The sequence below is a fragment of the Macaca mulatta genome, chromosome 2, assembly GCF_049350105.2.
Source record: "Macaca mulatta isolate MMU2019108-1 chromosome 2, T2T-MMU8v2.0, whole genome shotgun sequence".
Taxonomy (NCBI): domain Eukaryota; kingdom Metazoa; phylum Chordata; class Mammalia; order Primates; family Cercopithecidae; genus Macaca; species Macaca mulatta.
The window spans coordinates 101,044,014-101,071,952 of record NC_133407.1 but is presented as its reverse complement, the minus strand read 5'-3'; the positions used below and the strand labels follow the sequence as shown (position 1 = coordinate 101,071,952).

The 27,939-nt window shown below is 40.5% G+C and overlaps 1 protein-coding gene across 3 annotated transcripts in view; it reads left to right on the top strand.

Moving 5' to 3' along the window:
• Nucleotides 1-27,939, top strand: part of SCN10A (sodium voltage-gated channel alpha subunit 10) — a 100,527-nt gene that overhangs the window by 15,798 nt on the left and 56,790 nt on the right. For all 3 annotated transcript variants that reach the window (XM_015131317.3, XM_015131316.3, XM_015131314.3), the window contains exons 4-10: nucleotides 11,017-11,145; nucleotides 18,717-18,808; nucleotides 20,949-21,140; nucleotides 21,583-21,649; nucleotides 25,181-25,322; nucleotides 25,469-25,666; nucleotides 26,390-26,560. In XM_015131317.3, the coding sequence (XP_014986803.3) occupies nucleotides 11,017-11,145; nucleotides 18,717-18,808; nucleotides 20,949-21,140; nucleotides 21,583-21,649; nucleotides 25,181-25,322; nucleotides 25,469-25,666; nucleotides 26,390-26,560 (991 nt within the window). The remainder of the gene's footprint in view (nucleotides 1-11,016; nucleotides 11,146-18,716; nucleotides 18,809-20,948; nucleotides 21,141-21,582; nucleotides 21,650-25,180; nucleotides 25,323-25,468; nucleotides 25,667-26,389; nucleotides 26,561-27,939) is intronic.

Below are 27,939 nucleotides of genomic sequence, written 5' to 3'. Positions count from 1 at the left end.
CAAGGAGAACTACAAACCACTGCTCAGTGAAATGAAAGAGGACACAAACAAATGGAAGAACATACCATGCTCATGGATAGGAAGAATCAATATCGTGAAAATGGCCATACTGCCCAAGGTAATTTATAGATTCAATGCCATCCCCATCAAGCTACCAATGAGTTTCTTCACAGAATTGGAAAAAACTGCTTTAAAGTTCATATGGAACCAAAAAAGAGCCCGCATCTCCAAGACAATCCTAAGTCAAAAGAACAAAGCTGGAGGCATCACGCTACCTGACTTCAAACTATACTACAAGGCTACAGTAACCAAAACAGCATGGTACTGGTACCAAAACAGAGATATAGACCAATGGAACAGAACAGAGTCCTCAGAAATAATACCACACATCTACAGCCATTTGATCTTTGACAAACCTGAGAGAAACAAGAAATGGGGAAAGGATTCCCTATTTAATAAATGGTGCTGGGAAAATTGGCTAGCCATAAGTAGAAAGCTGAAACTGGATCTTTTCCTTACTCCTTATACGAAAATTAATTCAAGATGGATTAGAGACTTAAATGTTAGACCTAATACCATAAAAATCCTAGAGGAAAACCTAGGTAGTACCATTCAGGACATAGGCATGGGCAAAGACTTCATGTCTAAAACACCAAAAGCAATGGCAGCAAAAGCCAAAATTGACAAATGGGATCTCATTAAACTAAAGAGCTTCTGCACAGCAAAAGAAACTACCATCAGAGTGAACAGGCAACCTACAGAATGGGAGAAAATTCTTGCAATCTACTCATCTGACAAAGGGCTAATATCCAGAACCTACAAAGAACTCAAACAAATTTTTTTTTTTTTTTTTTTTTGAGACGGGGTCTCGCTCTGTCACCCAGGCTGGAGTGCAGTGGCCGGATCTCAGCTCACTGCAAGCTCCGCCTCCCGGGTTCACGCCATTCTCCTGCCTCAGCCTCCCGAGTAGCTGGGACTACAGGCGCCCGCCACCTCGCCCGGCTAGTTTTTTGTATTTTTTAGTAGAGACGGGGTTTCACCGGGTTAGCCAGGATGGTCTTGATCTCCTGACCTTGTGATCCACCCATCTCGGCCTCCCAAAGTGCTGGGATTACAGGCTTGAGCCACCGCGCCCGGCCAGAACTCAAACAAATTTACAAGAAAAAAACAAACAACCCCATCAAAAAGTGGGCAAAGGATATGAACAGACAGTTCTCAAAAGAAGACATTCATACAGCCAACAGACACATGAAAAAATGCTCATCATCACTGGCCATCAGAGAAATGCAAATCAAAACCACAATGAGATACCATCTCACACCAGTTAGAATGGCAATCATTAAAAAGTCAGGAAACAACAGGTGCTGGAGAGGATGTGGAGAAATAGGAACACTTTTACACTGTTGGTGGGATTGTAAACTAGTTCAACCATTATGGAAAACAGTATGGCGATTCCTCAAGGATCTAGAACTAGATGTACCATATGACCCAGCCATCCCGTTACTGGGTATATACCCAAAGGATTATAAATTATGCTGCTATAAAGACACATGCACACGTATGTTTATTGCAGCACTATTCACAATAGCAAAGACTTGGAATCAACCCAAATGTCCATCAGTGACAGATTGGATTAAGAAAATGTGGCACATATACACCATGGAATACTATGCAGCCATAAAAAAGGATGAGTTTGAGTCCTTTGTAGGGACTTGGATGCAGCTGGAATCCATCATTCTTAGCAAACTATCACAAGAACAGAAAACCAAACACCACATGTTCTCACTCATAGGTGGGAACTGAACAATGAGATCACTCGGACTTAGGAAGGGGAACATCACACACCGGGGCCTATCATGGGGAGGGGGGAGGGGGGAGGGATTGCATTGGGAGTTATACCTGATGTAAATGACGAGTTGATGGGTGCAGCACAGCAACATGGCACAAGTATACATATGTAACAAACCTGCACGTTATGCACATGTACCCTACAACTTAAAGTATAATAATAATAAATAAATTTAAAAAAAATAAAAAAATAAAGCCTGCATTGACGTTAAAAAAAATGTATTCAAAAGTATGTAAAGTTATAGATGACCTAGTAATATAATTAATATAATGTATCTGATTAATATATAGCAAACTACCTTCCCTACCAATAGAAAATGCACATCCTTTTCAAAAACACAAACAAATCAAACCAAATATTAAGCCATGACAAAAACCTCAATAAGCTCCAGAAAGTGGAAATAATATAGAAAACATTCTCTGACCACATTGCAATAAAGTTAAAAAATAATAACCAAACTTAATAAAATGAGAGGATTTTCCACTTGATAATTTTTAAAAAATCTCTCTTAAAGAACTCTTGGACAAAAGACAAACTACAAACTAAAATTATATAATTTCTAGGGAAGAAAAGATAAAAAAAACAGTTTAATAAAAACCTAGAGAGTGCAGTTAAAGACATACATATTCAGGGAATAATTCACAGCACTAAAGCATAGAATATTTATATCAGTAAAAGCTGAAAAGAAATTATTTAAAGACCTAACATAAAACTAGAAAAAGGATAACAAATGAAAGAAAGAAGTTAATAATTATAAAAAGCAATAAATTAGAAAATAGAAAAACAGCAGATCTAATAAATCCAAATGCTGTTTTAAAAATATGCACAAGACCTTTATACTAAAAAAAAAAAAGTATTATTGAGAGAAATTTTAAAGTACCTAAATGAATTAAAGGATGTCTCATGTGACTGGATTAGAAGATTCACAATTGTTAAAGTGTGAGTGCTGCCCAAATTAGTCTATAAATTCAATGACATCCCCAAAAAAATCCCAGCAGCAGCTGTTTTGTAGAAATTAACTGAACAGATTTCATTTGCATGGATGAAGCAAAGTTTATTTAACTGTTTTACTATTGATAGACATTCATGCTTATCATAATTAACATAATCCTCATATTTTGCCACCACATATTAATTTTTTGGTGAATATTCTTACACATGTATCTTCGTACACATAATATAAGTAAAATTAAGGGATGAATTTCTAGAAGTAGAATTGCCAGGTCAAAAGGGTGTACATTTTAATTTTTGAGATGTTGCCAAATTGTCTTCCAAAGTTGGATCCTTTCCATTCCCACTAATTATCAAATCCATTCTTTAAGAGATTTTGTATTAACTGAATTATTGACATAATTCCCTTTATACGCACACTATGAAAAATATAACATATACAAATCTACCTATATGGTCTCCAGCCTAGGGATTTGTGTGACAGGTATTGGATGATGTTCAGCATCCTTGGCCTCGTGGAAATAATCAGACTAGATTTTCTTTTTGAAATGCAAATTGATAATAGCCATTAGTTGTTTCCTATGTTGCTGAGAGCCCAGAGGAAGAGAATAAATGTCCTTGGGATAGACTGGGGGTTCTGAAGATCATGCTGGATATTTGTGAAAAAGCATTAAATTGTAGCCAGTAAGGAATCAGAAATCAATCTTTTTTTTTTTTTTTTTTTTTTTTGGAGACGGAGTCTCGCTCTGTCGCCCAGGCTGGAGTGCAGTGGCCGGATCTCAGCTCACTGCAAGCTCCGCCTCCCGGGTCTACGCCATTCTCCTGCCTCAGCCTCCCGAGTAGCTGGGACTACAGGCGCCCGCCACCTCGCCCGGCTAGTTTTTTGTATTTTTTAGTAGAGACGGGGTTTCACTGTGTTAGCCAGGATGGTCTCGATCTCCTGACCTCGTGATCCGCCCGTCTCGGCCTCTCAAAGTGCTGGGATTACAGGCTTGAGCCACCGCGCCCGGCCAGAAACCAATCTTATTGCCATGTTCTTAACAGAATCTTTTTCCTTGTCTTCCCTCTCTTCTATTATTCCTTGCTGAAACATTAGCTTTGCATACTTACCTGCTGATAATGGTAGGTCTATGCCTTTCTGTATGCCTGCCTATCTGTCTGCTTGTGGAAAGATAAAGATATATGTTCCATTTTCTAATCCCTTTTTTTGCCTAGGAGGAAACTAAAGGTTATTCCTCAGATTGGGCACCAGAAGGTGAAGAGAGCAGAGGGTCAAAAATTGTTAAGAAGGGCAAGACCAGAACTTTCCTACTCTCCCCATGCCCTGGTTTAAGAGAGTCATTGAAGGGGCTCTTTGATGACCCTAGGACACTCATCACTAACCATATCAAAATTCTGGAAAACTTTGACAAATTATAGCAATTTGGTTGTAGGGAAGATAAATGTTTTCTTACCTGGAAAAGAACATGTGAAATGAAGCTGCATCTACTGCAGACAGGGAAGTGGGTGTTTAACACTGCATGCGTAAAGTATTGATTTGTATCTTTTGAAATTTATGGAACTGTTATCATATTGTATGTGTGCTTTATCTGATGTTTTAAAATTATGTTTTTGAGATTTGCCCAAATGGATACATGAAGACCTAATTCATTCATTTTTTATTGCCATATAGTATTCCATAAAGGTATTACTCTGTGTTTTCTCCTCAAAGTCAGTTTTCCTTTCTACATTTAGGTATTTCGATCTCCTAGAATTTATTTTTGTATGTGTGTGGTATGAGATAGGCTTCCAATACTTTTCCATATGGATTATTCCAACATTATTTTCAATACATCATTTCCCAAGTGGTTTCTACCACTGCTTCTGCCATGCACCAGATTCCCATGTCGACGGAATCTGTTTCTCCCAGTAATCTCATTGTCACATCCTGAGTCAACACCACATGGATTAAAACGCTCTATAGTAAGACTTAACCTGGTTGATTCACATGCCCCTCCTTATTTGTCTTCTTGAAAATTATTTTGGTTCTTCTTGTTTCTTTACTTTTCCATGTCAGTTTAAGGGTTATATTTTCCAGCTCTTTTCTTACAAGTCTGTGGAAACTTTGTTTGGTAATGCGCTGAATTTATTTATCACCACAAGAGGAGTCACCACATTTACAATACGAAGCCTTCCCACACATCAGTATGGCAGATCTCTTAATTTATACAGGTCTTCTTTAATATTTTTCTACAACATTTTATAATGTCTTTTTCCTAGGTACATTGCAATTTTGGTTGCCCTGTTGAATATTTATTATTGCTAAACTATCTTAATATTATTAATTTTTATATTTTGATTTTGCATCCAGCAACCCTGCTGAGCTCCTTAAAGTTAAATTTTTCTCTAGATTCCCTTGGACTTTCTATTTAGACAGTTATATTATCTGCAAATAATGACAAACTTGTTTCTTCCTTTATGATTCTTATACCATTTGTTTATTTTTCCTGTCTTACTGAATTGGCCAGGACCTGCAACATGATTCTGATTCAAAGCTATGACAGTGAGCATATTTATTTTGCTCCAGATTTTAAAGTGTGTGCTTCTAATGTTTCACTATTATGGTGTTTCTGAGAGTCTCATAATTACTCTTTATATCAAATTTTTCCATTTCTTGTTTGTTGAGATTTTCATCATTAATGGGTGTTGGCTTCTATCAGTATTTTTATGTTTATTGAGGTTATCATATAGTCTTTCATCTGTTAATATAGTAAATCTGTAAACTAACAGATTTGCTAGTCTATTTTTAATGGTTCCAGCTGATCATTTTGCTGGATTCAATTTGCCGCATTTCATTTTATCTATTTTGCTAAATGAGGCTGGCCTGTAATCTTCTTTCATAAACTGTCCCTTTGGGATGTTCCAGCTCCCTCCTGAATTGTCCCTGGGAACTCCAACTTATTCTTACTTTGTTTAGCAGGGCAATTCATCTCTCTCCATCTCCTACAATGTTTCTCAACAAGTGATCTAAGGATCTCTATGCACATATAATTTTAAAATCTAACATGTAAGATTAATTATGATATTCACAGAATTTCTAACTTTTTGTGTTTTCAAAAACAGTGCATGTGCTTCAAAAACTGATTTCATTCATAATGGTTAACATGGAGTTAATTATAGGCAGTTTATCTTGACTAATGTATTTTATTGTCACCTGACGGTTGTTTACACTAGTCAGACTTGCATTTGCCATTGTTACTGTCGCATTGCATAACATCACAATTCAAAAAAAAGGAGCCATCACTTCGAAAGTGGTTTTCTGAAGCCTAACAATAATGATAAAAATAGAAATACAAATCCTACAATGTGAAATAAGGTCACAATATAAGTAACGAATGGCCTCCATTGTAAAAATATAAAGCATGAATATGTTTGTCATGAGACAACTGGACAATGGATGTGGATAATCTCCCCAAAACAGACAAAAATATATAAGAAAATGGGAGTCATGACAATGAATAATGATAATTGAATTTTATTGGACCAATGATCCTTTTGTCCTAGCACCCAGTTTATTATCTGCTAACATTTTTGTCAAGTAATGATATAAAGCTATCAAAACTTCCATATTATTTTCCAATAAAGCTTATCAACCCCACTTTTAAACCAATTGATTGTCTCTACTACAAGTACAAAATAAGGCTTTCCAGTATAAAACTGTGAAAATTTTATGTTAAAGGTTGAGAAGACAACAAAACTGTAGAGTCATCATTCATCCTCATATCAAAAACAAGCACAATTGCTCTCTTGCTGGTAAGATACGAAACCAGTTTCCAAATCAATTACAAATATTGCAGTTGGAAAAGAAACAAGAAAAACAATTGGTATAATTCCTTAATCAGAAGTATTGCATTCGTTATAATGTGACTGGCATTTAAAGGCAATGACTGTTATGTATAAGAGCAGACATTTTGTTTTATAGTTGAACAAAACTATGAATAAATAAGTTGTCAGCATATGTTCACTATATATATGGGAAAGACTCAGTGACTTTTTGTTCTATTTATCATGAAGCTAATTTTAAAAGGAGAGCTTTCTGGTATAATTAAAAATTAGTTTGAACCTATGAAACAGACTTTAAAAGGTATGTTGGCTTATGCACTAATGTTTGTAGCAGCATTATTCACAATAGCCAAATATGTCCATCAACAGATGAATGGATAAAAAATGTAGTATATATGTAAACCATGGAATATCATTCAGTTTTAAAAATGAATGAGATTCTGATACATGCCACAACATTGACGAAGCATTGTGCTAAGTAAAATAACTCAAACGCAAAAGAACAAATGTTGCATGATTCCACCTTTAGTAGGTACCTAGAATAGGCAAATTCATGGAGACAGAGAGTAGAGTGAAAGTTGCCAGAGAGGAGGAATGGGGAGTTATCGTTTAATGGGTACATTTCTGTTTGGGATTATAAAAAAGTTTGGAAACAGATAGCGGTGACGGTTCCACAACACTGAATGTACTCAATGCCACTAAATTGTGTACTTAAAAATGGTGAAAGTGGTAAATGTTATGTTATGTATATTATACATAGTTTACCAAAACTTTTTTTTTAAAGAGGAAAGGTATTAAATTGCCATTGAAGAAATCCAGCCGCAAAGTCAGCAAGGAAAGGTATCACTATCTAGATAGAAGATGCTGCTTCCAAATTCCAATGCTAGCTCATACCTTATTCACAGAACGCAGCTGGGGGTCTGTAATATGCCTCCAGATTCTGATTTGCTGTTGAGGTACACAGTGGAAATTGTGAATACAAACTGATTGTGGTCAGTTAGTGTACATCTCTTTGACCTACTGGGCTGAAATGAAAAGTGAGTAAGAGAGGCTGCTCTCCCACATTGAATTGCTTTGGCTGGCAAATAGGAAAGGCTTACACAGAGTTTTAAAAATAAGGCATGAAATTTTTTAATTACGATTTTTATGAATACAAGTTAGGTATCTCAGTGATCCATTCAGAATTTGAATATTATGAATCTTTGCTTTCAGAGCCTGAATATCGGGATTCGTAACAATCAGACATCAGTGGTGCAAGTGCCTCAATGGCTGAAAGCTTGACTTTTTCCCAATACCCAATGATTTTCTTCATTCACCAGAAAAAGCACTTAGGAAATAACACACTGGGCTTATTAAAAATTACATCCGAATGCTGTAACCGAACATCAAGAAATAACTTGGAGAGCCAAATACCACCAAAGAGAGGATGCAACTCCATTAGCTGCTGTTGAGCTGGGGCACTTGCCTTCTGGTGAAACACTGAAAATAGTCTTTAGAGAGCACTCTCTCCATAATTTCTGGGTCTGTGTTTGATTTGACAAACCAGAAATATCCGTCAAAGCTTCGCAACAACCTATAATTCTGAGTTAAGATTTTCTAATTTAGAAAACATAAAGAGCGTGTGGGGGAAACCAACAAGATATGGAAGCTGACAGCTCAAGCAGCTATGCAGCCAGATATAGATTTCTTCATGATTTCAAACATGATTTCTCCTCTCACAGATGTGAAAAAAAATTATTCACTTTTTAATTTGACTTTTACTTTTATTTAAGACATATATGTTCATGATTTAAAAGGTCACAGAGTTTTATAAAGATTCTGACCAAAAAAAGCAGCAATTTCATTTTTCTCATCTCTTCTTTCCAGAGGCCATCATTTTTAGCTTTTTTTACCTGTGTCTTCTGATACCTCCCTATCTCCAATAAGATACTCATACTACTAATTTTTAATTTTTCAATTTCTGATGTTATTTATTGGCTTCCTATTATGAGAACAAACTTAAGGCCACATACACAAACTCATTTCCTCTCACCCTCGTCTTTCTGTTACAGTCATATTATAATCTTCACTTAGATCATCAGATAATATATCCATTGTCTGACTACATATATAATTACATTACATTGCTAAGTAAACACTGTTTACAGCTGTGTCAGGCAGTGTACTTTGACTATATTTCCTTTTTGCACAATGTTTTTACTTTCCCTGAAGTTAATAAGGATTTGTTTCTTTGTTTGCTCAGTTTTCTATTTATCCCTAATTTGTTCCCAAACTCTTCTCCAGATGTTTAATTGTTGCTTCAATTTATTTGCACACATTAGGTGCATGTGTATCATTTTTTTCCTATGGAAATCACTGCTGGAGTACTTCATCTTCTGCCTCATTCTGACCTAGATGTTTTCTAGGCCTGATGCACAGCTGTTTTCTAGATATTTTTTCTTCTTCATCCTTTTTTTGGATTCCTTTTGCCTCTTCCCTGGATCGCATATATGCTTCTTGTTTGGATGGAGAATATCCTCTAGTAACTTTTTTTTTTAAGACAATGTCTCTCTATGTTGCCCAGGCTGTTGGCCTCAAACTCCTGAGTTCAAGTGATCCTCCTGCCTCAACCTCCCAAGTATTTAGGACTACAGGTACACAGCACTATGCCCAGTTTCTAGTAACTTTATTATAAGGGTAACTAAGAAGTAAATTTCCCAAGACTTCATATATTCTACCTTCTTTGACAGTTTGGCTAGGGAAAGACTTCTGTATTAGAAGTTATTTTCCTCTTAATTTTGAAGGCCTTGCTCATTGTCTTCTAATTTCTTTCTAGCCCTCCTATTAGTCAAACAATACACCTCCTAGTCTGATTCTCTAATTTTCAAACTTTTTATCGTTCTTATCCATTTTTGCTTTTTTGTTCCACTTTCTCTGAGATTTCCAAAACTTTATTTACAAGCCCTCCTATTCCATTTTTTCTTTGAAGTTACTTTTTACGGCCTTCTGTTCTTGTTCTATATGTGGAACCTCTTCTTACCTCTTAACTCTCTAAAAATATAAGTACCTTTGTTTGTTTGTTTGTTGGTTTGTTTGGAGACGGAGTCTTGCTCTGTCGCCCAGGCTGGAGCTCAGTGGCGCGACATCTCTGCTCACTGCAAGCTCTGCCTCCCGGGTTCGCGCCATTCTCCTGCCTCAGCCTCCCGAGTAGCTGGGACTACAGGGGCCCGCCACTCTGCCTGGCTAATTTTTTTGTATTTTTAGTAGAGATGGGGTTTCACCGTGTTAGCCAGGATGGTCTCGATCTCCTGACCTTGTGATCCGCCAGCCTAGGCCTCCCAAAGTGCTGGGATTACAGGTGTGAGCCACTGTGCCTGGCCAATACAGTTCTATTTCTCTAACTTTTCTTCTGCCCTCTGTATTGTCTCTTTTTCTTTTCTTTCTTTCTTTCTTCTTTTTTTTTTTGTTTTGTTTTGTTTTGTTTTGTTTTGTTTTTTCAGTTGTTTGGTTGCTTTGGTTTCTGGTGTTAGAAGCATCCTTCAAATTCCTGTTGCTCCCTGGCTGGCTGCTCATGTTAAAAGTGTAGCATCTTCATGGACTCTAAACCTGACTATCTTCTGGAAACTTAATGAGGGACAGAAGTGAATAGGGAGGGGAGTTGTTTGCCTTTCAGTATGTAAACTTTTCTTTATGTGCATTTTTCAGTATGCAACTCTTTCCCTTTTCTTCGACTCTTAAGAAAATGAGCATCTAATCTGTTGCTGGAGCAGAAGCAGTTTCTCACTGAATGGATGGTATAAAGCAGCATCTAGAAAACCCAACTGGTTCTTGTAAAAACTTTCAAACAGTTCTTTCAGCCCTACTTATCACCCTCCCCTAAACCTTGCTTTCAGAGATACTTAGCATCTCTACATTCCAAGCAGTTCTGGGGCTCTGCGGTACAGCTTGGCTTGCTTCTAGGTATTCCCTGCTTCAGCCAGTTTTCAGCTTTCTTAGGTCTGCTCTGTCAGTTACCTCTCATCAGTCTGCCCTCCAGTCCCTAAAAACTGGGAGTTTTTAGATGAGCCCCCAGCTTCCTGCAGGGTAGAGAGGCCCTGGCAGACATAGAACAGGAGTATCCTTGCTCTTCACCCACTACTGCCCTCTGCCTAACCCCGGAACAGCAGAAGCTGCTGGCTGTCCCAGTCACACACATCCCTCCCCACTGCATCTATTTGTGTGGCCCTTCTTTTTTCCTCAGTCTGTGTCTTGTTTCCTTGCCTTACCTTCTTCCCCCTCATCACCTTGGTGATATTCTTTGCATGTTTTTTCTTGGAGCAATCACAGAAGCTCATCCCTCCCTCCTGGAAGGAGAAGGAACCCCCTGAGTACTCTCCATGGCACAGTTGATGCTCCTTTTCTACCCTCCTTCCCAGGTATGTCTTCACCGTCATTTACACCTTTGAAGCCTTGATAAAGATACTGGCAAGAGGATTTTGTCTAAATGAGTTCACGTACCTGAGAGATCCTTGGAACTGGCTGGATTTTAGCGTCATTACCCTGGCGTGAGTAATTCTCTATGCAGATCTGCATGTGTGAGAGAAGAGGGAACAAAATGGTGGGTAGGAGACAGGGCTAACATGCAGGTCCCACTTGGACAGTGTGTGGATACTTACCCATGAACGTTTGCTCCAAGAACCACTGCAGGAATATACCAGGAGAACTGAAAGAATTCACAGATCCTTTTAAATAAGTGGCATGCTGCTGCAAATTCTGCAAGACAGGTGAAAAACTGTGAGCTCCCAAAGTGTGAGGGGGGGGGGGGGAACCTGCCTCCAAACACACATCCCGACTGGGGAATCTGAAAATCCAGATGACAGGAGAAGAATTTACCCTTATCTGGAACGTAAATAAATTTAGGGAGCCCACAAAATATAAAAGTAGAAGCAGCAGAGGGAAGTGCCTTGTAGGCACTCCCAGTCTCCAGCTTGAGACCAGGGAATCCATCCCTGACTATATCTCACAGGGGCCCTTGGGGAAGGCAGCCAGTGGAATCAGGGAGGGGGTCGCAGGGTGAAAGAAACTTCAACTAAAATTAGCAATAATTTCAACTGGTTACAAATTTTCTTGAGCAGAATCCAGGGGGCAAATGGGAACTGCAAGCAGACAGGGAGGGATGAGGTACAAAAGTCATGCTTTCTTTCTCAGTGGGGAAGCTCACAGCCTGGGGCAAGGTCTGAGTGGGGCGCTGCAGGAGCAAGACCAGCCTCACCAACTACATGACAGCTAGGCGAGGCCTCTCACTACCAGCTATCCCCCACTTCCCTGGAGAACTCTGTGGCACAGCAGAGGCAGCCAAAATTCCCTCTGGAGCACAACCCCATTGGCTTGAGAACCAGCCCCCTTCCCCCACAGTGGCCACAGCAACCCCCACCCAAGAAGAGTCTGAGTCCAGACTCCCCTACCCCTGCCCCCACCTGATGGTATTTCCCTACCTGCCCTGGTAGCTGAACACAAAACACAGAAACTCTTGGAAGCTTTATGGCCGTGCTCATCACCTGAGAAACTAAAACATTTACCCTGGCCAACTTAGGGCAAGCTCAGATCCCCCTTCTACTAATGTGCTAGTGCTCTATTGAAAGCATCACCTACCGACTGGAGGCCAACCGACTCAGGCCATTAAAGCAACTCATGACAGCATAACTTTGATCCCAGGAAGAAGAAAACAATAGCCAATTGCACTGCCTGCAACATCCTGGCTAACCAGATGTCCTGAGTCTGTCCATGTGACAACTTCACAGCTAACATAGCTAGCATTCAAGAAAGCCAGCACACTAAACCTATCTACAACCAAGGACTCTCACAGACTCTACTTCATTCCTCTGCCACCTTCACCAGAACAGATGCTGATATCCATGACTGGGAGATTTCAAGATCAATCACATCACAGGACTCTTTGCAGACATTTCCCAGCACCACCCCAGAGCCTCGCAGCCCCACTGTGTGGCTAGGCCCAGAAGAGCAATAACGATCACTGCAGTCCAGCTCTCAGGAAGCCCCATCCCCAGGGGAATGGGGAGAGCACCACATCAAGAGATCACCCATGAAACAAAAGAATCTGAACAACAGCCCTTCAGTTCCAGATCTTTTCACTGAAATAGTCTACTCAAATGAGAAGGAACCAGAAAAGCAATTATGACAAGAAAGGGTTTAATAACACCCCTCAAAAGATCAAAGTAGCTCCCCAACAATGGATCCAAACCAATAAGAAATATCTGAATTGCCAGATAAAGAATTCAGGGCTGGGCACAGTGGCTCACGCTTGTAATCCCAGCACTTTGGGAGGCCGAGGTGGGCAGATCACCTGAGGTCAGGAGTTCGAGACCAGCCTGGAGCCAACATGGAAAAACCCAGTCTCTACTAAAAAATACAAAATTAGCTGGGTGTGGTGGTGCATGCCTGTAATCCCAGCTACTCAGGAGACTGAGGCAGGAGAATCACTTGAACCTGGGAGGCAGAGGTTGCTGTGAGCCGAGATTGTGTCATTGCACTCCAGCCTGGGCAACAAGAGCGAAACTCCATCTTCGTCTCAAAAAAAAAGAATATTAAGTGATTCAAGGAGATACCAGATAAAAATAAAAACTAACTTAAAGAAAATTTTAAAACAACAGGATATGGATGGAAAATCCTCCAGAGAAATAGATATAAAGAATAAATAATCACAATTTCTGGAAATGGAAGACACAGAGAAATACAAAATGCAGTGGAAAGTTTCAACAATAGACTAGAACAAGTAGAAGAAAGAACTTCAGAGCTCAAAGACAAAGCTTTTAAATTGACCCAAACTGAGACACACAAAAAAAAGAATTAAAAAAAGTGACAAAGCAGCCAAGAAATTTGGGATTATGTGAAACAACCAAACCTAACAATAATGGGTGTTTCCAAGGAAGAAGGAAATCTAAAAGTTTGGAAAACTTATTTGAGGGAATAATTGAGGAAAACTTCTTTGGCCTTGTTAGAAATATAGACATCCAAATACAAGAAAGTCAAAGAATACCTCGGAAATGCATCTCAAAAAAGATCATCGCCTAGGCAAATAAACATCAGGTTATCTAAAGTCAAGACAAAGAATCTTAAGAGCTGTGACACAAAAGCCTCAGATAACCTATAAAGGAAAACCCATTAGATTATCAGCAGATTTCTCAACAGAAACATTGAAAGCCAGAAGAGATTAGGGTCCCATTTTTAGCCTCCTGAAATAAAATAAGTGCCAGCCAAGAATATTGTATCCAGTTAAACTAAGCTTCATAAGTGAAGAAAAGATAAAGTTTTTTTTTTTTCAGACAAACAAATGGTGAGGGAATTTGCCACTACCAAGCCAGCACTACAAGAAATGCTAAAAGGAATTCTAAATCTTGAAATAAAACCTTAAAATACATCAAAATAGAACCTCCTTAAAACATAAATATCACAGGACCTATAAAACAATAACACAATAAAAAAAAGAAATTAAGCCAACAACTAGCATAATGAATAGAACAGTACCTCACATCTCAATATTAATGTTGAATGTAAATGCCCTAAATGATCCACTTAAAAGACACAGAAGGGCAGAAAGGATAAAAATCCACTAACCAAGTATCTGCTGTCTTCAAGAGACTCACCTAACACATAAGAAGCCACATAAACTTAAGGTAAAGAGAGGGGGAAAGATATTCCATGCATTTAAAAAGACAAATAGGGACATTATATAATGATAAAATAATTGGTCCAATGGAAAAAGATCATAATTCTAAATACATATGCACCTAACATTGAGCTCCCAAATTTATAAAACAATTACTATTAGACCTAAGAAATGAGATAGATAGCAATACAATAATAGTGGTGGATCAATACTCCACTGACAGCACTAGACAGGTCATCAAGACAGAAAGTCAACAAAGAAACAATGAACTTAAACTATAACCTAGAATAAATGGACTTAACAGATATTTGCAGAGCATTCTACCCCACAACTGCAGAATATACATTCTATTCATCAGCACATGGAATATTCTCTAAGATAGACCACATGAGAGATAGAAAAACAAATTTCAATAAATTTAAGAAAGTAGAAATTATGTCAAGTATCCTCTCAGAGCACAGTCAAATAAACCTGGGAGTTAACTCCAAAAGAAACCCACAAAACTATACAAATACATGAAAACTAAACAATCTGCTCTTGAAAGATCTTTGGGTCAACAATGAAATCAAGATGGAAGTTTGAAAATTTTTTGAACTGAATGATAATAATTACACAACTTATCAAAACCTCTGGGATACAGCAAAAGCAGTGCTAAGAGGAAAGCTCATAGCATTAAATACCTACACCAAAAAGTGTGAAAGAGGACAAATAGATAATCTAAGGTCACACCTCAAGGAATTAGAGAAACAAGAACAAAACAGACCCAAACCCAGCAGAAGAAAAGGAATAACAAAGATCAGGGCAGAACTAAATGAAATTCAAACAAAAAATAATAATTATACAAAATATAAGTGAAACAAAAGGCTGGTTCTTTAAAAAGATATACAAAATTGATTGACCATTAACAAGGTTAACCAAGAAAGGAAGAGAGAAGATCCAAATAAGCTCAATTAGAAATGAAATGGGAGACATTACAACTGATACCACAGAAATAAAAAAAAAAAAAAATTCAAGGCTACTATGAACACCTTTATTTGCACAAACTAGAAAATCTAGAGGGGATGGATAAATTCCTGGAAATATACAACCCTCTTAGATTAAATCAGAAAGTAATAGAAACTCTAAACAGACCAATAACAAGTAGCAAGATTGAAACAGTAATTCAAAACTTGCCAAGAAAAAAAAGTCCAGGAGCAGACAGGATTCACAGCTGAATTCTATCAGACATTCAAAGAAAAATTGGTACCAATTTTACTGAAACTATTCCAAAAGATACAGAAAGAGGGAATCCTCCTAAATCACTCTATGAAGCCAGTATCACCCTGATACCAACACCAAAAAAGGACATTTAAAAAAGAACTACAGACAGTATCCTTGATGAACAAAGATGCAGAAATCCTCAACAAAATGCTAGCTAATTGAATCCAACACATATCAAAAAGATAATACACCATGGTCAAGGGGATTTCATACCAAGGAGGTAGGGATGATTTAACCTACACAAGTCAATAAATGCCGTACGTCACATAAACAGAATTAAAACAAAAAAATCACATGATCTTCTCAATAGATGCAGGAAAAGCATTTGACAAAATCCAGCATCCAATTATGATTAAAACCCTCAACAAAATTGGCATAGAAGGGACATACTTCAAGGTAATAAAAGCCATCTATGACAAACCCACAGCCAACATTATTCCGAACAGGGAAAAGTTGAAAGCATTCCCCCTGAGAATGGGAACAAGCCAAGGATGCCCACTTTCACCATTTCTATCCCACATAGTACTGGAAGTCCTAGCCAGAGCAATCAGACAAGAGAAATAAATAAAGGGAATCCAAATCACTAAAGGGGAAGTCAAACTGTTGCTGTTCAACAATGATACGATCGTATGCCTAGGAAACCCTAAAGACTCATCCAAAAAGCTCCTCGATCTAATAAATGAATTCAGTAAACTTTTGGGATACAAAAACAATGTATACAAATCAGTAGCACTACTGTACACCACCAGCAACCAAGCAGAGAAACAAATCAAGAACTCAATCCCTTTTACAACAGCTGCAAAAAAAAAAAAAAAAAAAAAAAAAAAAAAAAAAAAAATCTTAGGACTATACCTAACCAAAAAGGTGAAAACTTTCTACAAGGAAAACTACAAAACACTGCTGAAATAAATCATAGAAGACACAAACAAATGGAAACATATTCCATGCTCATGGATGGATAAAATCAATATTGTGAAAATGACCATACTGCCAAAAGCAATCTACAGATTCAATGCAATTCCCATTGAAGTACCATCATCATTCTTCACAGAAATAGAAATAACAACCCTAAAATTCATATGGAACCGAAAAAGAATCCACATAGCCAAAGCAAGACTAAGCAAGAAGAACAAAATCTGGAGGTATCACATTAGCTGATTTCAAACTATACTACAAGGCTATAGTTATCAAAACAGCATGATACTGGTATAAAAATAGGCGCATAGACCCATGGAATAGAACAGAGAACTCAGAAATAAAGCCAAATACTTACAGCCAACTGATCTTTGAAAAAGCAAACAAAAACATAAAGTGGGGAAAGGACACCTTATTCAACAAATGGTGCTGGGATAATTAGCAAGGCACATGTAGAAGAAAGAGACTGAATCTTCATCTCTCACCTTATACAAAAATCAATTCAAGATGGATAAAAGACTTAAATCTAAGACCTGAAATTATAAAATTTCTAGAAGATAATATTCGAAAAACTCTTCTAGACATTGGCTTAGGCAAACAGTTCATGATCAAGGTCCCAAAGCAAATCCAACAAAAACAAAAATAAATAGATGGGACCTAACTAAACTAAAAAGCTGTTGCACAGCAAGAGAAATAACCATCCAAGTAAACAGACAACCCATAGGATGGGAGAAAATCTTTGCAATCTATGCATCCAACAAAAAACGATTATCCAGAATCTACAAGAAACACAAATAAATCAGAAAAAAAAAAAAAAAAATCCCATCCAAAAGTGGGCAAAGGACAAGAATCCACAATTCTCAAAAGAAGATATACAAATGGCCAACAAACAGGAAAAAAATGCTCAGCATCATTAATTATCAGGGAAATGCAAATTAAAACCACAATGAGACAACCTTACTCCTTCAAGAATGGCCATAATCAAAAAATGATAGATGTTGGCATGGATATAATGAAAAGGGAACACTTTTACACTCTGCTGGTGGGAATGTATACTAGTACAACCACTAAGGAAAACATTATGGAGATTCCTTAAAGAACTAAAAGTAGAACTACCATTTGATCCAGCAATCCCACTACTGGGTATCTACCCAGAGGAAAATAAGCCATTATATGAAAACATATGTATGTTTACAGCAGCACAGTTTGCAACTGCAAAAATATGGAACCAGCCTAAATGCCCATCAACCAACAAGTGGATAAAGAAAATGTTGTGTATGCACACCATGGAATACTACTCAGTAGTAAAAAGGAATGAAAGAATGGCATTGGCAGCAAACTGGATGGAGTTGGAGACCATTATTCTAAGTGAAGTAACTCAGGAATGGAAAGCCAAACATCGTATGTTCTTACTTACAAGAAAGAGCTAAGCTATGAGGATGCAACGGCATAACAATGACATAATGGATTTTGGGGACTTGTGGGGAAGGGTGAGAGGAAGGTAAGGGATAAGAGACTACACACTGGGTACAGCATACACTGCTCGGGTGATGGGTGCACCAAAATCTCAGAAATCAGCATTAAAGAATTTTCAGTGCAACCAAACACCACCTGTTCCCCCAAAAGTGTTGAAATACAGATAAAGAATGTATTCATGTAACCAAACACCACCTGTTCCCTCAAAACCATTGAAATAAAATAAAATAAAATAAAAAGCTTTGCATGTGTGTCCATGTGGGGCTTATGGGTGTATCCACGCTCACACTCTGAAGATGGTTTTTCATATCAGTTCAGCTTCCTCATTTGGAATTGTATGGCCTGGGATTTTCTTGCCACGGAGTACCGCTTTGGGCATTGCTTTCCAAGATTAGTCCCGGCCCATGAGGAGATGTCAAAGACCTCAAATCTGAGATGATAGTTAGCCTGTCACAGTGGATCAGACAAGGTTAGCCTTGTACCCCTCGGACATGGAGGTCTCCTCCTGAGAAATCAGTGTCTGAGGAGACTGGTTAGTCAAACCCCCGTGTTTGAAGATCCATCTACATGCAGTGTTGCCTAGATCGCAATGCATCTTCTCAAAGGGTCCACTCTGAAAGATGTTACAATAATGAAATCAGTGTCAGTGTCAGTCTATAGATGGCAGTGTCACTAGATTCTAAGTGTCCGTTCTGCATGCTCTCTAGGCTAATGATACCCCAAGTTGTCCTTATTTATGCTGCATGCATCCCCAGGACCCTTGGTTGCAGAGATGCTGACTAACTTCTGGTCCTACAGATATGTTGGCACAGCAATAGATCTCCGTGGGATCTCAGGCCTCCGGACATTCAGAGTTCTTAGAGCATTAAAAACAGTTTCTGTGATCCCAGGTGAGTTGCTTGAACCAGCACATTTATTCACAGAGCATATGTTAGTTTTCACAGCCTAACTCCCTTCTTTAATTTTCACAAGAGCCCTGTAAGGTTCCAGGGCAAGGACTATTGCCCCCATTTACAAGACAAAGGAACTGAGGCCTGGAATATAGGAAATATGAACCCAAGGCCTAATCACTAGTAAGAGACAGTGTGACCTGGAGAGCCTATTGTCCCAACTCCTAGGCCAGTGCTCTTCCCACATACCACATGGCCTCATAATCAACACATAACAGGAGGGGCATGTCTTCACTTTCTATTCTGGTTGAGGGATTCAGGCAAGACCCCCCCCAGTTGAATTTTTATTTATACCTTAAACTAAATGATTAAACTTGGAAATGGGGAGGAAGGGAGAAAGCAGTCCCAGTATCTTCACTATTTCCGGAGGTCTAAAATCCTGTCTTTAGACACCCAGAGGAAAAAAGAATTAGGCAATTCTTGATTACTGAGAATTCAGAAACAAAAGTAGTCCATCAAAGCTCATTGTATGGGACCTCTAAGATCTCCACTGTCACCAGTAGCCCAGCGACTACTCTTCATCCCCCACGAGGTTGATGGTGAGGATGGGGAGGCCAGAGACAAGGCAAACTTTCTGAAATGGGACTCAGCCCTTCCCCTTTGTGGCCTGATGGGTTCTCTCCTCTCACCCCGAGCATTCGTTCTCTCATCTGTAAACAGAAACACCCATTCTAGAGTGGAAGTCGTTTCTACCATTTCTTGTCTGGCTCTGCAGGGAAAGATTGGAAACTCTCTGCCAGCTTCCACTGGACACACTTCTTCATGAAGAGAGGCCTGGTCCTGCCCCTTCATATCTCTCTCACTTACTCTCAACTGGGAAGACCCTGAGTCTTATTTGCAAGACCTGGTCTGTCCATACTCCCTCTTCTGCCTCATCTCTCACCTCTCCTCACCTCGCACCATGCTCTGGAATCCACCTATGGTTCCGCAAATACTCCACACCGTTGCTCACCTCCTAGCCTTCGACTGTGCTGCCCCTTCTTCCGGGATATCCTTCCTCCTCTCTTTACTCAACTCACACTCGTTCCTCAGGGCTCTGCCAAGGTTTTACCTCCTCCCTTGTTTTTTTCCACCTTTCTCACACTCCACCCACCCCATTCCTACCCCTGGAACTTCAGTTAATGGCTGCTCCCCTGTGTGCCCATCTGCTCAGTAATGCTATGGACTTGCCCCTCAATTATCAGACATCAGCACTCGACATGCTGCTGCCTTAGCCATCACTCAGCTCCCAGCCCAGGGACTGACACATGTAGTGCTCAGTGGATTATTTGCTGACCAAAATGACTAACCAAAAATAAATCCTAAATTGCTTCCCTGGTTAGAGTTCTTTCTGCTACCTGTGAAGCTGCTCTCCCAAAGAAGTTGATTTTACTTACCAGAGCAACAAATCATCCCTCCTTAAACAAGAAGGTGTATCCTTCTTTGCTGCCAGCTGTGCTTGGCACAAGTTCTATTTATGCCCCAGTGACTGTCTCAGTGTTTCTTACAGTCTCTCTCTATTGCGAAACTCACCTCTCTGTTTCTCTGTGTCTCTGTCTTTTTCTTTCTCTTGGTCTATTTTTGTTTCACTCTATCTCTCTTGCATGTCTCTCTCTCTCTCTCTCACACACACACACACACACACACACACACACACACAGACACACACAGAGTGAGGTTCATGTGTCCTGAGTCTCAAGTTGCCTCCCAGAACTGAGAGATGCATGCAGAAAGACAGATGCCAAATTACCGGGGTGAAGTTAGTAGCTTCATGCCTAGCACAGTGCCTGAAAAAGTAGGTACTCAGCATAAATTATTTAAATTGAGTTGCTAGTGTCAGGAATTTTATTAGCTTCAAGATGATAAAAATTTATTGCCTGGGTCTCAGTTGCATCATCTTTATAATGAGAATAGCCCCTGCCTAACTGCCTGCCTCTCAGGTAAATGTAAGCTTCGGATGGGAAAGGTCTTGGAACTGCCCTGGAGTGTGTATATACTTCACTCCTGTATGTAGAGACGAGGGAGGATGGCTAAGATGAAGATGTGTGCTCTGTGTGTGCTCCCTCATCCATGTAGTCATACCACTGTCATCTTCCCACAGGCCTGAAAGTCATTGTAGGGGCCCTGATTAACTCAGTGAAGAAACTGGCTGATGTGACCATCCTCACCATCTTCTGCCTAAGTGTTTTTGCCTTGGTGGGGCTGCAACTCTTCAAGGGCAACCTCAAGAATAAATGTGTCAAGAATGATATGGCTGTCAATGAGACAACCAACTACTCATCTCACAGAAAACGTGAGTGGAGTTTTCCATAGGGATCAAGGTCTGGTTGGAACCTTGGTACCATATAGGGACAGGGGATATGGAGCCCCTGTGTGTGTGTATAGATGTATATTTTGATTCCCCTTTCCTGCCAAAATGCTTCTCTTGAGTTGTGTTTTACTTCTGGGTATTCTATTTCCTGTTGCTCAGCATCCCTCTTGCAAGGAAATGAGCCATAAATCTAGAGACAAGTCATTCTACCTCTGCTGGGGGAGACAGAGAGCCGAAGTCACTGCTCAGCTCTTCTCTTTTCAGATGTGACTTTACACCTTCTATGTGGCCCAGTATGCCCACTGAGTACCTGTAGCCAAAGGAGCTTACTTTGGAAGACTTGGGAGTGTTGCATTCACCACACAAGGCTTGGGTTGGAGGGTTCAGAACCATCTGTGAGGCTTTCTTTTCTTCCTTTCTTCAGCAGATATCTACATAAACAAGCGAGGCACTTCTGATCCCTTACTGTGTGGCAATGGATCTGACTCAGGGTGAGTTTCCAACTTATGACAAAGCAACAATTCCCAACAATTCTTTCTCTTTCTCCATCTTGTCCTTGGCATATTATGGGCACAGATGGGGTTGCAGGTCCTGGGAAAGATGTATAAATAAATAAATCATGCTCTTTGCCAACCCAGAGCTCATGGGGAGGGAATTATGAGTTAGTTTTTGCTGTATAACAAATGACCTCAAAATTTTGTGAGTTAAAGCAACAAATTTATTTAATTCTTGATTCTGTGCATCAGCATTATGAACTGGGATCAGATGGGCATTGGCTGACATTGACTAGGCTCATTCATGCATATGCAGACAGCAGATTAACTTGGAGATGGCTGGTCTAGGATGTCCTGTCTCTGCTCATGTGGCCTCTCACCTCCAAGCAGGTTAGCCTGGGCCTGTTCTCATGGCAGAGTTCCCAGAGAAACAGTGGAAGTTTGCAAAGTTTCCTCAGGCCTAGGCTTAGAACCAACACAGTGTACCTTTTGTACATTATATTGACCAAAGCAAGTCCCAGTACAGTCCAGATCCAAGAAGTAGAGAAATAGACTTCATCACTCAATGGAAGGAGCTCAAAAGTCACATTGGAAAGGATGTGGGTACACAGGGAGAAGAATTATAGCCATTTTAATAAACAATCTACCCCAGGAAGGAATCAATACGTATTTGTGTCAAATTCTCTACACTTAATCATCACAGCTAACTCCATTCTATAGCCACGTTACCCTCACAAATAGAGGAATAAACACATGTATCAGACTTTACAATTTCAAATTCTTACAGAGGCCAGATTCATAATAACAAATGAGTGGAATGGGCCAGGAGGGAACCTAGGGGCTGAGAGTTCATGCCTCCTCTAAAGGGGACAACCCCACTGCTCGGTCCAGGTTTTGGTTGCCATGTGGAAATGTGGGTTCACTGTTTCCAGCTCTTCCAACTTTTAAAATAGAAATAGGAAATTTAGATTTTTATATAAAATGTCCCAACTATAAATATTGGCTACCTATTCCCAAAAATGTCTACCTATTGTTGGGCCAAACAAAATATTTCTGCCGGCCAAATCCAACCTATAAGCTGCTAGTTTGCAATTTCTCATGCATAGACATAAAGATGCTACTCTGTGGAGAACAAGTTCTTTACTAGAGGCTTCAAGGGCTGGGGAAACACAGTGAGATGGCGGTGTGAGGCAAGAGAGAAAGTCGGAAAGGTTTCTTGGAGGTGGTATTTGAGGTAAGCTTTCAAGGGCAGGTAGGATGTCTCCAGACTGGGTGAATACAAGACAGTTTGAGTGAAGGCCATTCCAGGTCGCAGAACAGAATGTGAGACAAAGCTAAGGGATGAGGACCCCTCAGCTCTGCCTGCTGCTTTGGCCACTGGAGGAAAGCATGAGCAGAAAGAGTTTAGGCAAAAGATCAAAAAGGCCATCTCACCCACCTCCACGGCTGAGAGCTTGGAAGAGCAGAGCTCAGAACGCCCCCACTCCCTGAGAGGCTGACGGCTCCATATTGCCCAGGTGGACCTGTATGGAGCCTGCATGAGGCTCCACCTTCATCAGCTCACTAGGAAAACAATCTCAGTTAGAGCTGAGGACTGGAAACAAGCAGGAGCATTTGGTCAACATCAGGTTCCTTGGACTCTTCTTTCACAAATGCACTTGGCATTTGGTTCTTTGGCTCATGGGACGGTTGTTCTGACATCAGTTTTCATTTGCCTTTGACTTAAATGTAAACTACAAGCCCCTCAGCATCCTTTTTCTGTCTAGATAATGCCATTTCTCAAGGCAATGGCTCCAGAGCAGCTCAAGTCCTTTTTGTGGTAAAGTTGTGGAGTCCATCTACACATCTCCACAGCTCAGCTCCCCAAGAGGCCAGGCCCGCTACTGAGCAGGTCGCAGCCAGGCAGTTGGGGAGTGGACCAGGCTGGGATGTCAGAGAGAGGCCAGCTCAGGATAATGGACAGAATGAGCCCTGGAGGGTCATGCCATGAAAGCTAAACCTGGGTCCTCTGTGGGGCTGCAGAGAAGCCAGAGCCCTGAGGAAAGGCCCACATTGACCAATGGCACTGTGGGAGGAAGGTCAGGGGTCTCAAGGCAGAAAATGAATACCAGAAAATAGCTGATAATTTTCAGTGTTCTTCCACATATATTATATATTATTCCAGTTTATCTTTTCAGCAGCTTCCAAGGTTAAAAACAATAGGAATTTTCCTTCGCAGTTTATTTACAATATTTACTATGCAGAAGTGCAAGATACTGTGCAGTGATCTCATTTAATCCTAAGAGCAGTGAACTGTTGATATGTAGTGACTACAGTGGGTTTCTAGAGAAGACATAGAAATAAGGCTGCCCTCAGGGTTAATTAAGAAACCTACAGGTAATGGGTTGCCTAGCCCCTTGGGAGAGCAAACCGAGAGCCTGCCTTTAAATGTGGGTCTACAAAGCTAGGGAACTTGCAATCTTCAGTCGAAGTGGAGATAGAATTGGAACTGATTAGATTTAAGTTGTCAGAGCTCTAATCCATGGTATGCATTGTTCACATGGATGTCTGGGATAAGGAGAGCCCCAGAGATTGGAGTTCATGGAGAAATCCTGGGAGTAAAAGAATTCCATGTATTCACAAGGAATGCAGGTAAATAAAAAAGGAAAATAAAGAAAAAATATTAAAAAATAATAATTTGGGACTTCAAACGAGGCATTCCTGTTTCATTGATCAGGCAATCTCCACTAGGATAGATGAGAGCCCTTTATGCTCCCTGAGCTGACAGACGCTTCCTGACATCAACTCATCCTACTATTATGAGAGAGAGGAAGGAGTTGAGCACTCCCACCCCAATACTCACCAGGCAGTCATTTTCAATTTGTCCTTCCTTCACAGGCCATCTTCAGGAGGAGACTAGGCTGACTCAAGTATTAGGCTACTTGACAGTTATATTTCTCCTTTTAATAAATATATTGACACCTGCATAGTTTTAGGCAACTGATTTCTTTCTGACCCCCAGCTTCCTTATCTGTAAAGAAAGAACATTGAGTGATTAAATTATAGTGTTTGTAAAGCACTTAAGGGGAGAGAGAGGAACACAGAAAGTGCTCAGTAAGTGGAAAGTGTTATTTCCACTGTTATGTATAATTAATCAGTGAACTTGGCTAATGTGAGACCTCCCTTGATAGACAACTCTGCAGGTGATGCCAACAGGCTCAGGTTTTAAGTCTGCATTATTGCTACTGACTCTCCTTTCCCTGGTGTGAACTGGCAAAGAGCTCACGGTATCATGTCTGGGCAGTCGGCTGCCTTCCCCAGACAACTCCCCTGTGCATGAAATTCTGACGTGAAAGTATTAGCATCTCCATTTTATGGATAACAGAAACCAAGACCTAAACAGACCAAGTGTCCAAAATCATCCTGCTAATAAGATGAAGACTAGGTCTTGAACTCTGATCTCTGACATAAAACTCTGTGGTTGTCTCACAGCCCTGGGCTGCCTTGTGTGCAATAAGCAGGGGATGACCTTCTTTGTTCTTGCTGCAGCCACTGTCCTGATGGTTATATCTGCCTTAAAACTTCTGACAACCCGGATTTTAACTACACCAGCTTTGATTCCTTTGCTTGGGCTTTCCTCTCACTGTTCCGCCTCATGACACAGGATTCCTGGGAACGCCTCTACCAGCAGGTACTGAGCTGCATTCTCCCACACAGACTTGGTTGGAGGCTGGTGGGTCACCTGCATGGCTGTGCTTTTCCTGGAGGAGCCTGACTTAAATTCAGGGGTCCATGTGCTATGGGTACAGGTTTATCTTCTTTCCCTTGAATCTGCAGACCCTGAGGGCTTCTGGGAAAATCTATATGATCTTTTTTGTGCTCGTAATCTTCCTGGGATCTTTCTACCTGGTCAACTTGATCTTGGCTGTAGTCACCATGGCATATGAGGAGCAGAACAAGGCAACCATTGATGAAATTGAAGCAAAGGAGAAGTTGTTCCAGGAGACCCTCGAAAAGCTCCGGAAGGAGCAGGAGGTTTGTAAGGAGTGGAAGCTTTGGGAAGAAAGTTGCAGACTTCCATTCTTGGATAGAGTTCTGGAGTAGCCACTTTAATTAGGGCTGCCATTTAGGGAGCTATAGGAGGAATCATCTTGCCTCAGGGACCATATTAGCTCAGGTTTTCTCAAAGAAGAACCTAAGTGAGGATTCTTGTGCAAGTGACCTATTGAGGGAGTGCTCTCAGGAGAAAGTGAGTTAAAGAAAACAGAATGAGGCAGAGGGTGGAACTAAACAAGGAGTGTTCTCAGCTAGAGACCAGCTTCAGCTTGATGCCATGGGGAACTCTGGGGCATGACCTGTACCACAGTTAGCCCTACCTTGAGGCAAGGGAGCCAGCTGTCTGTACCCTCCCCATACCTATCCTAGAAGCAGGCAGCCAAAAGAGCTTTTTTTTTTTTTTTTTGCAGAATCTGCAAGTATGAGTCATTAACTGCTGCCACTCAAGCAGCTCAGGATAGGTGTGCTGATCTGGTGAAAGGGATCTGGGTAGGGCACCAACAGAGTGCCCCATGAATGAGTAGGGGGTGACCCAGAGGTGTCTGTTCCTGCCATGACCTAATCCCACCACCACGCAGGTCCTAACCCTTGAGCTTCTCTGTTTCAGATATCTCACCCACCTGGCACCCCATGTCTGAGGAACACATTTATTCTAAGTCCAAGCAAATACTATTGGCTACACCTGTTGTTCTCTCTTCACAGGTGCTGGCAGCGCTGGGGATTGACACAACCTCTCTCCACTCCCACAACGGATCACCTTTAACCTCCAAAAATGCCAGCGAGAGAAGGCACAGAATAAAGTCAAGAGTGTCAGAGGGCTCCACAGAAGACAACAAATCACCCCGTTCTGATCCTTACAACCAGCGCAGGATGGTAAGAGGCTCAGGTTTGTGCTCTAAAGATTACCCACCATTGCAGCTGCCATGGACAATGGGTTGGAGTGGGAAGAGGTGTGTGTGGCAGAGAAAGAGCTGGAGGCACAGAGCTTAGAAGGATCCAGACACCCCTCCAAAATGCTGTCTTAAACTAGGAAAGTGTAATTATAGATGGGGAAAAGGGGTGAATTATAAGGACACTTTAGGCGAGGGGGATCCACAAGATTGGGATTGTGGACTGTAGAAAAAGGAAAGGGGAGTCCAATTTGACTCCCAGGTTTCAGGATTGGGCAATGAAATGGATGGTGATTCCAAGATGAGGACACTGGAAGAAGAACCCAGGTTTGTAGGAAAGGGAAGCCCATATTGAACATGCCAATCTTAAGGTGTCTGTGGACATCAAAGGTCAGCTTCCTTCTGACGCTCTGGTCTGCAGTTCTACAGCCCAAGGTTCCCTGTCTGTGGTGTTAAGATCCTTCACACACCTTTTTTTTTTTTTTTTTTCTGATGTGTCGAGATGGTTTTTATTTTTTACTTAGTTTATTTAAAACTGACGCATCAGAATTTTACATAATTATTGGGTATAATTTCTGACCTCCTTCCTAAGGCCCTGCAATTCAAGCTGTCACCTGTTTTTAGCAGAAAAGTTCCCAGCACCCATCTCTGTGACACAATCCAGCCTGGAAATGGCTTTAGCACCTCACCTCAGACCCTGTAGCAATTCTGTTCCCGCCATAATAACTTTCTGCCTCCCACTCTAAAATTTGCACTGCAACTTTCCTTGCTATGCTTCCTCCCACCACCTTCCTGCCCCTTGAAAGTCCTTTTACCCCAAATATGCCCTTTCTGTAGGTCTGACACATAATATCGGCTGTGTGGGAGGGTGGCTCCACACTAACAGTGTGGAAAAGGGGATCAACATGGCTATTTTTATGTTTTATGCCTCTCACTTCCCTCTCAATCTCTTTTCCTGTGCTAAGCCAAAGGATGTTTTACTTTTTTGCAATACCATCTCTCCAACCCTCAGATTTATGTGTGCATATACAGACACACTCGCATGCACACCAACCTCATGACACACCCACACTTCAGCATCTATCTGCATCTGTGCCCTCCTCTTTCTTGCTTTGCCTCTTTTGAGAAGCACCTGGCATACATGGGGCACAGTTCAGACAATCACAGAACAGGATGAATCACAGCTTCCATGGAAATGTCAATGACACTGAATTGGGCTTTAATTACCCCCATTCTGTCAGCCCCACGCAGATTAGCACTTGGATGTCCAATAATTGGTATGTGTGCTTGTCTCTCCAGTGATGCTTATTTTCAAAGGGAAAAAAGAAGAGCTGCAACTTGTTCATTCAACAGTACTAGGTG